This window comes from Microtus pennsylvanicus, chromosome 11, assembly GCF_037038515.1.
Source record: "Microtus pennsylvanicus isolate mMicPen1 chromosome 11, mMicPen1.hap1, whole genome shotgun sequence".
Lineage (NCBI taxonomy): Eukaryota > Metazoa > Chordata > Mammalia > Rodentia > Cricetidae > Microtus > Microtus pennsylvanicus.
Window position 1 is genome coordinate 51,178,202 of NC_134589.1, and position 14,902 is coordinate 51,193,103.

The 14,902-nt window shown below is 47.6% G+C and overlaps 1 protein-coding gene across 23 annotated transcripts in view; it reads right to left on the reverse strand.

Annotated features, from left to right (window-relative positions):
• Window positions 1–14,902, reverse strand: part of Mink1 (misshapen like kinase 1) — a 53,604-nt gene that overhangs the window by 16,237 nt on the left and 22,465 nt on the right. For all 23 annotated transcript variants that reach the window (XM_075991872.1, XM_075991871.1, XM_075991869.1 and 20 more), the window contains exons 2-4: window positions 3,776–3,841; window positions 2,139–2,195; window positions 1,931–2,056 (exon numbers count right to left, since the gene is read on the reverse strand). In XM_075991872.1, the coding sequence (XP_075847987.1) occupies window positions 1,931–2,056; window positions 2,139–2,195; window positions 3,776–3,841 (249 nt within the window). The remainder of the gene's footprint in view (window positions 1–1,930; window positions 2,057–2,138; window positions 2,196–3,775; window positions 3,842–14,902) is intronic.

Genomic DNA, 14,902 nt, shown 5'->3' on the forward strand with positions numbered 1-14,902 from the left:
CCAATACACTTCCAGGGATCAACCTGTCTGTCTTCCGTTTACCATCATTGGGATTACAAACATCCCTTGCCATGATCAGCTATTTATATGTAATCTTAGGATCGAAGATCAGGTCCTCACACTTGAATGGCAAGTGCTCCACCAACTGAGCTATCTTCTCAGCGTGTTTTCACTATACTTAATGATTAGGGGAAAAAACTAAAACCAAAAAACCTCCCAGAAAAGTCCAGAGTCCTTTTTCATGACACATGAGAATAACACTAAAATTTTAGTGACCTAAATATAAATTTGAGGATTCAGACACACTCAGGTTTGGTTCTGTTTGAGTGAGGGTTTTTCTATGTAGGATCCTCCTGCCCTCAGCCTCCTGAGTGCTGGGACTATAGTGCGAGCCACTGTGCTCAGCTGGCCGTGCTCGTTTATGTACTGTCAATTGCTTTCAGAGTGTCAGCAGAACTGAGCAAACATGCCCAACAAAGCCTAAAGCACTTACTAGTTGAACCTTTACAAAAAAGCTCAACATCCTTGATTCAGAGGTAAGAAGGGCTGAGTCTGCTAGGGAAGTTCATGGGGTCCCATTCAGTGTGCTGCTGGAGGGAACTCAGGAGCAATTTCTTCCAACCGTCTTCACTAAAGTTGATATCTAATTCAGGAAAAGGCTGGTTGGGACTGGTGTGTTTCCTATGCAATCAAAGTAATTTTCATGTGCCCCACCACTGAGAGAGCATGGTGGGTGGAGAAGCAGCCCAGTACCCTACACACTAACAAGAAGAGTGGCTACTATTGCTTAGCTGCCAATCTTCAGTGGTCTCCCACTAAACACAGCATGGTGTATTGTATATGTCCTCCCAAATCCTTGGAGCCATGACTCATGCTCAACTTTGCAGGGTATACAGAAGATGCTTATTAAATAGCTAAGGTCTACCTGACTTCCAGCATGTTCTCCAAAATTCCCAATAACCACAGTGATGCCTCTTGCCGCTGTCCCCTCAGCTTATGGGCTCAGCACCACAATGGGTAAATCTGCGGCATCCATGTCCAAGCTAGGGAGCAAATGACTCCTAGGAACAGTCTGGGTCAGGAGGTTTTTGAGTAGGCTCTGGCTCAAATCATCACCCAGGACTGTGTACTGCCAGGATGGGCCTGAATCCTGTTGCTGCTCACAGATACTTTGATTTGATGGCTCTCCCAAAATTGTGTTCAAAGACACAAAGAACTTCTTTTTTTTTTTTTAAAGACTTACTTATTTGTGATGTATACATGTTCTGCCTGTAGGTATGCCTGCATGGCAGAAGAGGGCACCAGATCTCATTATAGATGGTTGTGAGTCATCATGTGGTTGTTGGAACTTGAACTCAGGAGCTTCGGAAGAGTAGCCAGTGCTTTTAACCTCTGAGCCATCTCTCCAGCCCCACAAAGAACTTAAGAACTAAGCTACTGCCAGGTGGTAGTGGTGCAGGCCTTTAATCCCAGCCCTCAGGAGGCAGAGGCAGGTGGATCTCTGTGAGTTAGAGGCCAGCCTGGTCTACAAGAGCGAGTTCCAGGACAGGCTCCAAAGCCACAGAGAAACCCTGTCTCAAAAAACCAAAAAAAAAAAAAAAAAAAAGAGAGAGAGAAAACTCAAAGAACTAAGCTGCCGCTCACCCCCACCCCCATCTTTTGCCATGACCAAGATTCTATATTCTATTGCTTACTGATTAAGAAGTGCTTACTAACTAGTCAGGGTGAAGCGTCTGGTGGAGGAGCCAAACACTAGGATCCCTGTCACTAAACACACAAGGGGACAAGACACTAGGCAGAAGAGACTGAAAAGCAGAGTTCTGGGTGAATCATGAGGTTCCTGTGATCCACAATGAAGGCAGGGATGTCAGAATACACACTGGCCGCCTAAAGCAGAAGGACTTGGAAGATCAGGAAGGGCGTTTCTTACCCAGAGCTGGTCATCGTTCCCAGGAGGGCTCTTCTTGATAAAGGCCCCATAGTAGGTGGCAATATTACGATGGTGAGAGTACTTCTTTAACATGTTGATTTCCTGTTTGATCTCTTCCTCCTCATCCTAGGCATAAGGGGGAAGGTAAGGCCTGAGCCTTCAGCCCCTTTTCGATGCCAGCCCTGCCCTTCCCAACCCCATTCCCTACCTCTGTGACATCCATGACCTTAATGGCAGCCAGCTGCCCAGTCTTGACATGCCGACCCTGCAAGAAATCCAAGTACAGAGGGTGTGGAGGGTCAGGGTACATGCTCACTTAGTAAAATAATGGAGAGAGACTGAGTCTGGGAAAAGCCAACTCTTAGCATTTTTCTACGTTTGAATGTGCCCTTCATGGAGTTAGATGCCTTGCTTTACAAAGCAGAAGGTAGAAGGGAGGCTCCTGAGCCATCACAGCTAACATCCAACTGCCCAGACATTTCTAGGCTGTAGAGATAAAGTTCGGCAAAGACGAAGGCTCTACTAGACAACACCTGAAGTGCAGGACTGAGCCCCTGTTCTGTGCTGGCTTCCTTAGCAGGGACTTTTCTCTACACTGAAAGCTAAAGTAAAGAAACTTCCATATCCTAATGAAGGCTGGAAAGGGGCTAATCCTTGCCTTCATCTATGTAAGATAAAATGTCTGGTGCTTTCCTGGTCTAGCCACTCTAGATAGTAAGCCTTTCCCTGGATCAACCTCATGCCCAAGGTGTTTTATGTTATCAGGGAAAGAGTGTAGGGAACGCAGGGACACAAAAGGGCCAGCTGATGTGTGCCACAGTCACCAGTTTAAAGGTGGGAACCTTCAGTGTGTTTGTGCCACAGTCTTCTCTACCTCAGCTCCAACTCCACCCCACCCACCCTTCTGAAATCCCTCGTTAAGAACCATCAATCGCTTGGAAAACAAAGTCCCAGGCTTCCTGAGAAGAGCAGGATGGGACAGCAGCTGTTCATGGGAAGGACACGGGCATTGCCACCCGCGTCCTGTCTTCAGCAGCCACCCATGAGCCCAAGCACAGAAAGCACAGCTATCTATCTATATGGACACGACTCAGCAGGAGCGGTGTACTGTCTGTTCCCCCAAAGCCCAGGCTTACAAAGCGAAAGGGGTACATGAAAGGCTGGCAGTCCCAGGGGACAGGAGATGCAGAGAGGCAGGGCCCCTGTGGAAATGTCTGGAGCTGTGCCTTGAGCTGAGGAAGTAGACTAAATGTTCTGGGGACAGCACCCACCCCAAACATCCCCTTCATTATGGAGACACTGCATGTATGGGCGGAGGTCTGGCCACTTGAGAGGGCTGAGCTGGCCAAGCTGAAAAGCTAATCAGGAGCAGAGGAAATGCCACTTCTGTGGGAAGAGAAGCAGCTCAAAAGTAAGAGGCTTGAGCTCTGGCTGGCTCCCTGCTGCAAGCAGCTGCAGGAGGTCAAGAAAGCAGCTTCCTCTGCAGGCCACCAGTGAGGTCCCATCAGCCCCAGGCCTCCTTGTGGTCTTGGGAGGTGTCAACCCACATTTCTGGCATCAACTGTGAATTTCCAGGTGAGCCCTCACACCTACATCCCCATGTGCTTTTCCTGCTTCCTATCCCTTCCACACCCAGGAGCATGTCTACACTCAGAGATGATGTCTCCCTTCTTCTTTCTATTGCTGCTCTCTCTGTGGTCTGTCTGTTCTTTCTTCCCCGAGGGGTTCCCAGCCTCTGTCATCTCCTATAGCTTCCCTCAGACTGCCGGACCCGGGACCCACTTCCTCTGTTACTCTAAAGAGGCCCCACGGGTTTGAGGGTTGCATGTCTGTCCCATGTCTCACCTTGTACACCTGTCCATAGGTTCCATTGCCAACCACCTCCACCAGCTCAAAGATTCCTGCAGGGTCCTGGGAGGAGGGAGGAGAACAAAGTGTTATCACTCAACAAGGACTGGAGGGGAAGGTGTCAATCAGGACATGAGTGGCAGGGGAGACTATCACTTAGCAGACTGCAGGGTGGTCGGAGTTAAAACATGGAAGTCACAGCCCAGGTGGAGACATGCTCTTCATTCCCAACTCACTGGCCAACTCGGAATCTGTTTCCAGCAGCAGTAAACAGACTCCTGGGTGATCTAAACTTTCAGTGAGGTAATGTTCACAAAGTACCAGGACCCAGGCTGGCTGCATGTGCCAATAAGAATTTATTATTATTGATATTACTTTAAAGGCAGAGGTGAGGGGCTGGAGAGATGGCTCAGCAGTTCAGAGCACTGGCTACTCTTTCAGAGGGCTGGGTTCAATTCCCAACACCCACATGGAAGCTTACAACTGTCTGTAACTCTAGTTCTAGGTGATCAGACACCCTCACATAGACATATATGCAGGAAAAACATCAATGCATACTAAATAAAAATAAATTAAATTAAAAGGGTGGGGGGTGGCAGAGATGAGCCATGGCAGGACCACCCTTTGGTTTCCCCTCCCTAGCCCTCTTAAAATCAGGGCCTCCGGCTAGTACATGAAGTGTTCGGGGCATGTGAAGGACCTCCACAAAAGGAGAACAGGCCTCTTATTGCTGGACTGAATTCTGCCTGCCCTCCTTTTCTGAGCCACGCAGTGCCAGGAGAAGGCCCACAGGCTGAACAAAGCTTCCAAAGATGCCCCTCCTCCTGCTGGTTCACAGCAGGCAGCCTGGTCTCTGACATATCTGCCATCCTACCCTAAGGCCACCCACACCCTCCTGGCAGGACTGCCCCCACAATCCTGCAGAAAAGGCAGGTCTGTTCCAATCCCTGCAGGGAGGGACCAACAATGAGGATGCCACCTTGGAATCAACTCCCCAGGCAACATGTGAAGTCTCTGTTGATTATCCTAACATCCCCCTCTTGCTGATCTTAAGAACCAATATAGGGTTTCTGAAAATAAAAACATCCTGTTGCACTGAAGGACTCTATAGGGAGAGGGTCTGGGCATGGTGGAGACCACAGCCCAAGGCTCTTTAGGAATATATACACCACACTTTGTCCATTTTCTCAAAGAGGAAGTGGAGGGCAGGAACGCGCCCTGGCTCCCTCACAGCAGGGATCACAAGGCATTGTGACTGCGCATTTACTTGCTGGGAAACTCCCTCATGGAAGTGCCTGAGTTCTTGCTCTCCAAATCTGTCCCACGTCTCAGCCAGACCCGGCACTCAGCAGCCTGAGACCATGTATCCCATCTTCCCCAAGAGCATCTCACAGCAATGGAGGGGCCTCCTCCTAGCCTTTGATTACAGACCTCATGTCTAGTTAGTTACCAAAAAGTATCTGTGTGGGTGAGGGCGCATGTATGCCATGATGCCTGTGTGGAGGGAGGGCAGAGACAACTCAGACCATCGTCCTCTCCTTCTACCTTGCTTGACGTAGTGCAAACTTGTGGGGCTCTGTTTGTTTATCCTGTGCGTCCTGGGGAACAGAACTCAGGTTATCAGGCTTGGCAGCAGCACCTTTACCTGATGAGCCATGTCACTAGCCCAGGCTCTAAAACATCCTTAACAGGTCTGAGAGATCAACAAGACTCAAGGCAATAGGAGCATGGCTGCTGTGTGTTGGGGACGGAGGCCAATAAAAAGGGTTGCCTGACCCTGATGACCACAAGGAACATGAAGCCACATTGTCTAGCTGTAGTTCTAGACGTGGAGGCCCAAAGAGAACACAGTTCCTGGAGGATCCTCCTGGGAGGAGCTCATCAGTCCTCAGGCTTCTAGTTGCTGGCTTTGGGGAAGTTTCCTTAACTCCAACTTCAGTTCTTTCAGCAGAGGGAGGCAGAAAAGTAGACGGGTGGGTGTGGTTTTTCTGAATATGACAGCTTGCTACAGGCACAGTGATATTTCACCATGAGCTCAATTCAACACAAAAATGGTTTAATTTTATAATCAAAATTCTCGATCTGCCTTTTTTCATGTATTTGGGTGCTGAGGAATGAGGTCATCTGAGGGCAGACCCATGCACTCAGACACAGATGCAGTGCATTCCAGTTCTGCTTTCTGACCCCCTCTGCAGGAAAGGATTCAGAGGATGGGAGGGAGACTGGTGGCATACTGGTCACAGCACCTGGCCCCACTAATCAGCTGCAGCACCTTTTTTCACTAACCCCCCACTTGACTTCATGCTCTGTAGCTCCTCCCCTGTGCTGGTCACCCGGTCCTTTCTCTGCCATGTCCTTGGTTTACTCTCAATTCTGCTGGCTGCCACTTCAGACCCATCTGTTCTGCCCTCTCTCCTACAGATCCTCCCACCTCATCCTTCCCTTTAGCCCCTGCACTTTTATCCTCCTTAACTCTGAGCCCTCTTTTCTGCAGGATTCCCCACTGCTTGAAGACAGTCCGACCTCGGTATGCCCATCTTGAGTCAGCCAGTAAGCACTTTGAGTGCCTGCATCCCATCTGCCCTGCACGGGCTGAGCCCTGGTTCAGGAAAACTGATGAGCACCTCATCTCGTTGCACCTGTGCAGCTTCTCAAGCAGGCACACCAGCTCAGCCATATTGAGAAATGCCTCACTCATCATCTGACACGACGGCACACAGGCCTGATTATACGTCCTAAGACAGCAGAAAACACAAACAGCGCTGAGAGACTGCCTGGCGTGGTGAAGCAAGCACCAGGAAGCAGCTTCCTGGCGAGAACATGGACATCAGCTGTATGTCCTTGACCAAGTATTTGTTTCAAGCCTCATTTTCTTTCAACAAGCTGACAAGGAACAGACTCAGCACAAAGTCTGTTTTATGGTTCCGGAGAGAGACTTCGGCTTTAATTCAGTGTCCAACTGGCTCAAGAGGAGACACAACTTGAGAGTTTTGGAGCCTGGGTGTTTCCAACCACAGATGGAGGCTGAAGAGTGGCATAGCGCATGGCCTGCTGAGGAACAGTGCCGTAGTTAAGACACTATGTCTGAGAAGTCAGGAAGCGTGGGAGCATTCTATCATGTCATTAAAAACAAGGTCTGATCAAGAGGCAGAGACACTCAGGAGCCTGAGAGTGGGTGACAAAGTATGAAGAGAAAAGGGCACAGGAAAGTGGGGTAGCCTGAGGAACAAAGGACAGACACTGGAGGATGGGTGGCCCTGGAGGCCATCCTGTGGGGAGAACAGAGTGACAACAAAGTCTCAAAATGCTACCGAGCAGTCAGAGGACATTGCAGAGACCCCAAGGGCCACAGCCTCTAAACAACCAGGGAAAATTCAAGGGAACTGTACTTGTGGGAGCGGAAAGCTGAGTGGGGGCCGGAGGAAATGGGAGGGGAAGGGCGGGGAGATCAAGCCTGCAGGAGCACCCTCCCAAAACATTCTGAGAGCGGAAGAGGGAAATCAGATGACGCCTAGAGAAGGCAGCGGGGTCATGCAAGGTTCTCAAAATAGGGTAGATTTCTCATGCCGGTTGATGGAAGAAGACAAGAAGGGGAGAAAAAAGGAACTGAGGTATTTTTATTGTTTTTTTCCCTTTTCTTTTTCTCCATAGATTTGGAGCCTGTCTTGGAACTCGCTTTGTAGACCAGGCTGGTCTTGAATTCACAGAGATCCGCCTGCCTCTGCCTCCCGAGTGCTGGGATTAAAAGTTTGTGCCACTACCGCCTGACCAAGGAATCAATTTCAAATAACATATATATGCATATGTACATCTGTCAAGTTTTGCCGCTGTGTTTGTTTCTGAGGTACCTGTCAGGCAAATGTTCCACCTCTGAGCTACATTCCCAACTCAGGAGTACGCATGTTTTTATTCCAGAGTAAGCAGAATATTGTCCTCTACTTTACAGTAGTGACAAAACCCAATGGTGCCCGATTCTCTGCATACCCAGAAAGCCTAGACACATAAAAGTTTAGTTTTGATTTGTATACTAATTAGAAAACAAATGTAGCCCTTCAAATACAATTTGTCCTTGGCTACCTTCTTCAAAGGTGAAGCGCCTCTACAGAGGCTACAGTGCTCCTGGAAAGAGCTCAGGTGGCCTCCCTGCTGGCCTGGCACTGCTGCAATGAGCACTGGAGGCCTTCCTAGCCTCCCCAGTTCCGATCGAGTCAGCTACCCAAGTGGAAAAGATACTAAAGACCAGGATGGGTAAGCCTGAGCCCTGCTGTGGTCAAGAAGGCACCTTTCGCCTGTGGACGTGGAAGGAGAAGAGCACCTCCACAAAGCTGTTCTCTTCTAGTCAGAGTGGACGCACATGATGTGGAAAGCCTTCAGAACCTTGAATCAGTAACAGTTTCTAATACGTGACACCTAAAGCAGGCCACGCATGCATGGTGGCATACATCTCTAGTCTCAGCTACTTGGGAGACTGAGGCAGGAGAATGAGTCAGAGACTAGCTTAACCAATAATATACCCCCCCCCCAAAAAAACAAGTAAAAAGCCAAGCTTTAGCTCAGTTGGTACAGTGATGCACACCTGGAATCCCAGCACTCCAGTAGTGACAGAGGAAGATTGTAAGCTCAAGGTTATCCTCAGCTACAGTCTGAGTCTGGGGCTAGCTGGAACACAATAAATGAGTCTATCAAAAGGGCGGGGGACACTTTGGGAGATGGTTCAGTGCTTGCTGTGTAAGCATGAGGACCTAAATTAGCTCCCCAGTTCCCACAAAAAAAGGTGGATGTGGTAATGTAGGCCTTAAAACCTGGGGGAATGGTATGTATATCTGGAGCTCTAGCCAATCAATGAGTCCCAGGCTCAGAAAGAGATTAGTCACAGAAGGTAAGGTGGAGAAGTAGAGATAACAATGGTAGTGCCCTCCCCTACAAGCACATGCACAAACATACACAGAATCCTACAGACTCCTAGTGACTGATCCACATCATAGATGAGTGCCTCTCAGCCTCCAGATGAGAAGTTAACTGATTCTGCAGTACATGGTGATTAACATGGAGGCTCACAACTGGTCAATTTGTAAATGGTATGAGTAAGAGACTGTGGAACGCGAACCTAAACAGCACACACATCCCGAAAGTCATGGACCGCTGTGGAAGAGGGGCTGGATGACAAGGAAATTGTAGCTTCTAGGCACACCAGGACAGTTACACGCATGAACTCAGTGACTGTGACAGCATGCAAAGGACCTACACAAGTTCAGACTGACGAGGACCCGGCAAGGAGAGGGAGAATCAGCTTTCTTTAAGGGTCTGCCCTTATTTGAACAGCACAAATTAGACCTTTTTTGGGGGGGAGGGTTCTTTTGTTTCCTTAAAAAAAAAAAAAAAAAGGAGGACACACAGAAAGTTCCAGGACAGCCAGGTTACATAACAGAAACCCTATGTCAAAAAAGGTGTGTGTGTTTGTGTGTGTGAGTGTGTGTGTGTGTGTGTGTGTGTGTAGCTTACTGCTCTTACAGGAGGAAGGTTCAATCCTCAACATCCACATATTGGCTCACAACTGTCTGAAACTCCAGTCCCAGGTAATCCTCCAAGGGCACCAGGTGTGCAGCTGGTATACATACAGGTAAAACACTTGTAAGTGTTAAAGAGAGAACCCATTCCCTCAATTTTTCCTCTGACATCCACATGTACATGGTGGCATGCATTCCTACACACAAATACAAGTGTGGTGGTTTGGATGCAAATGGTCCCCATAGGCTTATATATTTGAATATCTGTTTCTCAATTGGTAGACTGGGAAGGATTAAGACGAACGGCCTTGCTGAAGGCGGTGTGTCACTGGGAGTCCATGCCAGACCCCCATCTAGCTCTCTCTGCCTGTTTCCTGCAGATCAAATGTTAAACTCTTATCACTGCTCCATTCAGGCCTGGTGGCAGGCCTAAATGCCATAACTCTCTGAAACTGTAAGCAAACCCCCAATTTATAACCTTCCTTTTATAAATTGCTTTGGTCATGGTGTTTCATCACAGCAATAGAACAGTAACTACAGAAAAAGGGGAAATGATGGAGGAAGGTCATTGGTTAAGTAATAAAGAAACTGCTTGGCCTCATAGGTTAAAACATAGGTGGGAGGAGTAAACAGAACAGAATGCTGGGAGGAAGAGGAAGTGAGCTCAGAGGCCATGCTCCCCTCTCCTGGGCAGACGCCATGAAGCAAGCTGCCAGGTCAGACATGCTGAATCTTTCCCGGTAAGACTGATACTACACAGATTATTAGAGATGGGATGATCGGGATATGAGAATTAGCCTGTAAGGGCTAGAGTTAATGGGCCAAGCAGTGTTTAAAAGAATACAGTTTGTGTGTTGTTATTTCGGGGCATAAGCTAGCCAGGCGACCAGGAGCTGGGGCGGCAGGAACGCCGCCTGCAGCTCCTACAAAGACAAATACAAATAAACGAGTAAATAAACAAATATTTTTAAAAAGATACCTGGACTGGAGAGATGGCTCAGTGATTGAGTGCTCATTGCTCTTATAGAGGACAAGAATTCAGTAGCCAGCACCCAACTGTGTGGAACTCCAGTTCCAGGGGATCCAACACCCTTCTGGCCTCAACAGGTACCTGCATTCATGTTCATATACCCACACTGACATACACACAGTCCTAATTAAAAATGCAATTAAAATATTTTTTAAAGGATTCCTACTACACTTCATCCACAAAAGAAGACAAATAGTGGTCTGGGAGCTCAATGACAGAGCACTTGTCCACTGTACATGAATCCCTGGGTTTGATTCGCAGTATCGAGTATGCACATGTGCAAATAGCGAACATATGCACACTCAGAAGCGTGTGTGCATGCACAGGCACATGCACACATACACACAGTATGGAGGTGGCCACCAGGGTCACCTGTAAGCAGTAAGAGAATCCTGGTTTCTGTGCTGGCCGTGTAGCTTCTGGGCTGGGATAAGTTTCTTGGGGGCCCTAGTAGCCCCTGTTCCAAAGAGCCACAGAAGGCCTGACACTGAGCGAAAATTCTATTCAAGCCGGATGGTGGTGGCGCACGCCTTTAATCCCAGCACTCGGGAGGCAGAGGCACGCGGATCTCTGTGAGTTCGAGGCCAGCCTGGTCTACAAAAGCTAGTTCCAGGACAGACTCCAAAGCTATACAGGGAAACTCTGTCTTGAAAAACCAAAAACAACAACAACATCACCCCCCAAAACTATGCAGAAAAGCCCTAAAGCATAATTAACCAAATGTCAACTGATAATTGTATCTACATAATGAAATAATAAAACATTGCTGAAAATAACAGAACTTATTATGTTTGAAGTAATCCTGGGCTACAGTTTGATACTCCGTTTAAAAGAAAAGAAAAGGTATGTTTAGGAAAGAGGCCAGTCACAAAAAGCCACATGTTTTATGATTCCATTATGCGTGTATTCATGAGAGGTGAATCCAGAGATAAAAGTGATTGCCAAGGGCTGAACAGAGAGGGAAGTAGATAGTGGCTGCTAATGAGAACAGCTTTATTTAGGGCTGATGGAAATGCTCTGAAATTAGATAGTGCAATGATCACACAAGTCTTGAATATACTAAAAGCCTCTCTAAAATGACCAACTTACTTTGAGACAGGGTTTATGTGTAGCTTAGACTGGCCTGGAACTCAATACACCCAGCTAAGATACTTTCAAATAGTAGGTTTTGTGGCATGTGAGTGATATCTCAAAAAGACTTACTAAAAATAACTACTTAGCTGGACCATGTGGTGCACGCCTTTAATCCCAGCACTCGGGAGGCAGAGCACTGTGAGTCCAAGGCCAGCCTAGTCTACAGAGCTAGTTCCAGGACAGGATCCAAAGTTACAAAGAAACCCTGTCTCAAAAAAACAAAACAAAAAAGGGCAATTTAGGGGCTAGCTCAGTACAAGGGCTGGGTTTGGTTCCTAGCATCTACATGGTGACTCACAACTGTGTGCAACTCCAGGTCCAGAGGACCCAACAGGTGAGAGGCACTAAATTCCCCTGGAGCTAGAGTCACAGGTTGTGACCTCTGGAAGAGCAGTGTGAGTGCTTAGCCGCCAAGCCCTCACTGGTAGCAGTTTTAAAGCACTTCCTTTGTTCCTGGTACTGTCAAGCACTTCAGACCTAAGATCTCCTGGAAAGTCTGGAGGGTACTACTGTTATGTCCGCCTCACAGGAAAGGAAGGGTAAAACAGTTACATGCCATGCCCAGAGTCATACACAAGTAGGAAGTGATGAAGTCAAGACCCAACCTGAGAATCTTAACTCCAAGGTCTGAAGCCTACACTGCCAGCTCCCAGCCCCTGTCGTCTGAGGAGCTGTGAAAGCTGAAGAACTGGGTTCCTGACTGAACACTGCCGGTCCAAGACAGAGGGATGCCAGCTAGAACACTCTTGCCCCTAAGCAATCCAACTAAAGAAGATGACCCCACACTGTTTCCAGAAATACACAACCATCTGTGGTCTACGGAATCATACACTCAGTTCTGATGCTCAGCAAAATTCCAACAAGGTTCCCAATCTTAAAAGATACTAACCTCGGGGTCTGGAAAGATAGCTCAGCACTGACTGCTCTTCCAAAGGACGTGGGCTCAATTCCCAGCACCCATATGGCAGCTCACAACTGTCTGTAGCCCTAGTTCCAGAGGGTCGGACACTCTCACACAGACATACATGCAGGCAGGACACCAATACACATAAAATAAAAATAAATAAATTACTAAAAACAAAAAAGAAAGAAAGAAAAGAAATACTGACTTTCCAGGGTAGCGCATGTTTGTGATCGATCCCCCAACACTTGGGCACTTGAGGCAGGCAGAGCTCAAGTTCAAGGTCATCCAGAGCAAGGAAGCAAGCTTCTATCATAGTCAGTAAACCCCAATATTAACAGACAAGCACTGTGCTGTTTTACACATGGCAACTGATTTAATCTTCACATAAATCTATAAGGTAGGTAGATGCAGGACTCTCACAAACTAGGAATTTGGATTGTGAAGGTGTAGGGGTGTGACAGCCAGCCCTAACCTGATGGCACTGTGTTGTTGCCTGCCCAGAAATAAACTGCTCTTGCCCACTCATTAGCCCAGACCTGGGTAATAATTTACACATAACTCCCGTGATGGCTAAAGGATGAGGTGGTCTTTTTATTCCTATATAACGGGAAAGAGAAACAACTGAGGGAGTAAAACAATTTCTTGTGCAGCTGTGGATTCCATAGACAACTGCAATGCGTACCTCTGACCTCCACCATACAAACCCTGCCTTTAGCCCCTTTAGCACAGCAGGCTCATTTCCCCAAGGCTGCTGCCCTGCTAGCAGTAAGATAAACTCATTTAATCTGAATTTAAATTGAAACTAAGACTTTGGTCTATCCCAGTGGATTCAAAAGTCACAACAAAGTGTTGTATAAGTTTCCTACAAGATTGAAACACTCCATCCTACAGCAAGATCCTTAAACAAGATAAACAACTCAAAATAGCTTCAGGAAGTCCCTAAAACTGACCAGATCCACTAGGCTCCTTCAGTGAGAATAAGCAATTAAAGCTGTGAGTCCCTCAAAGACTAACTCAGCCAAGAGCCAAGCTGCAAGAAGGCTTAGGCCAGAAGCCTCTCTAGAAGAGGCTTAGACCAACTGAGGCACCTGGAAGGGACACTCTCCAACACTGCAGGCTAAGCAGCGTGCTCTAGGTCCCCAGCTTTTGTGAGCTGTCACCCTTGCTGGGGTGGACTTTGGCAATGCAGCTGTCTTTGAGTCATGTCTGCCCCTATAAGGAAAACCCTCACCCCCAGTCCCATAAGGAACCCCAATAGAATGCACTGGTCCACCAAGTTGGACTTTGGTGGTATCTGTACTTGGTCTGTTGTGGGCTCCCTATCTGGTGTGTTGTATCTCCCCTGGAAAGTTTTGTCACACAACATAAGGTGTGTAACTTGCTCAAGGTCGGCAGTCTGTTAAATAGTAGAGGCGAGGTTCCAGAATCAACCACCCCTTTATTTGACCTAATCTAAGTAAATTCTTACAACCAAACAAGCTGGCCCACATGTTGCTATTCTACCTTACACAGTTGAACAAGGTGAAGACAGCACTTGGGTGGTACACACAGAAATGAGGGCTAGGCAGACTTGTGCATGAATGAACCTCAGCAATGCCTTCCCTTCAGCTCTGAATCTGTGGCATATGCAAAATGACTTTGTTGTGTGTATTACACAGTTGAACAAGGTGAAGACAGCACTTGGGTGGTACACACAGAAATGAGGGCTAGGCAGACTTGTGCATGAATGAACCTCAGCAATGCCTTCCCTTCAGCTCTGAATCTGTGGCATATGCAAAATGACTTTGTTGTGTGTACAGTAGGCACATGCAGTCAGGCTCTGGCTGCTTCCTTCCTCTTACTAGTGCTTCCATGACTAAGCATTTCTTAGCCTCTCGTCCTTTACATATGTTAAATCTTCTACATATTGCAACTATGGTGGTGCACACCTTTAATCCCAGCACTAGGGAAGCAGTGGTAAGCAGACCTCTGAGTTCAAGGGCAGTCTAGTCCATACCATGAGCTACTACCCAAAAAAGGGGAGGGACAACAAACCTTTACATATGAGTTGGATATGATGACATACTCCTGTAATTCCAGCACTTGGGAGGTAGAGAAAGGAAGATCATGAGTCCAAGCCCATCACTGACTACATAATGAGCTCAAGGTCCTGACCTCTTCTGTTGCTCGTCTTCCCATAGTTCCCATGGGGACCATGAACAGTGGACCACAGCAAGCCCTGCTTTGACTCTGATGTGTGGAACCCATCATCAGCTGACATTTTCTTATCCCTTCTCTGACATGACCAAAGGAGCAATTTCTATGTGCTAGGACAGCCTGAGACTGGTTTAGAAACAAAGGCTTTGTTACTTCCCAAGAGAAAATGAAAAGGCTTTATGTATTGTCAGACTACTCCGGCTATCCTGGTAGAGGCAGGAGTGGGGGCTGGGGCTGCAGAGGAGAAACTAACAACCTCAGCTGCTGGAAGCATGAGTCCAGGCTGTAGGACGTGAAAAGAGAGGAACAAGCCCAACCACTCTACTCTCAGTCTAGAAACTTAGAGAACAGCC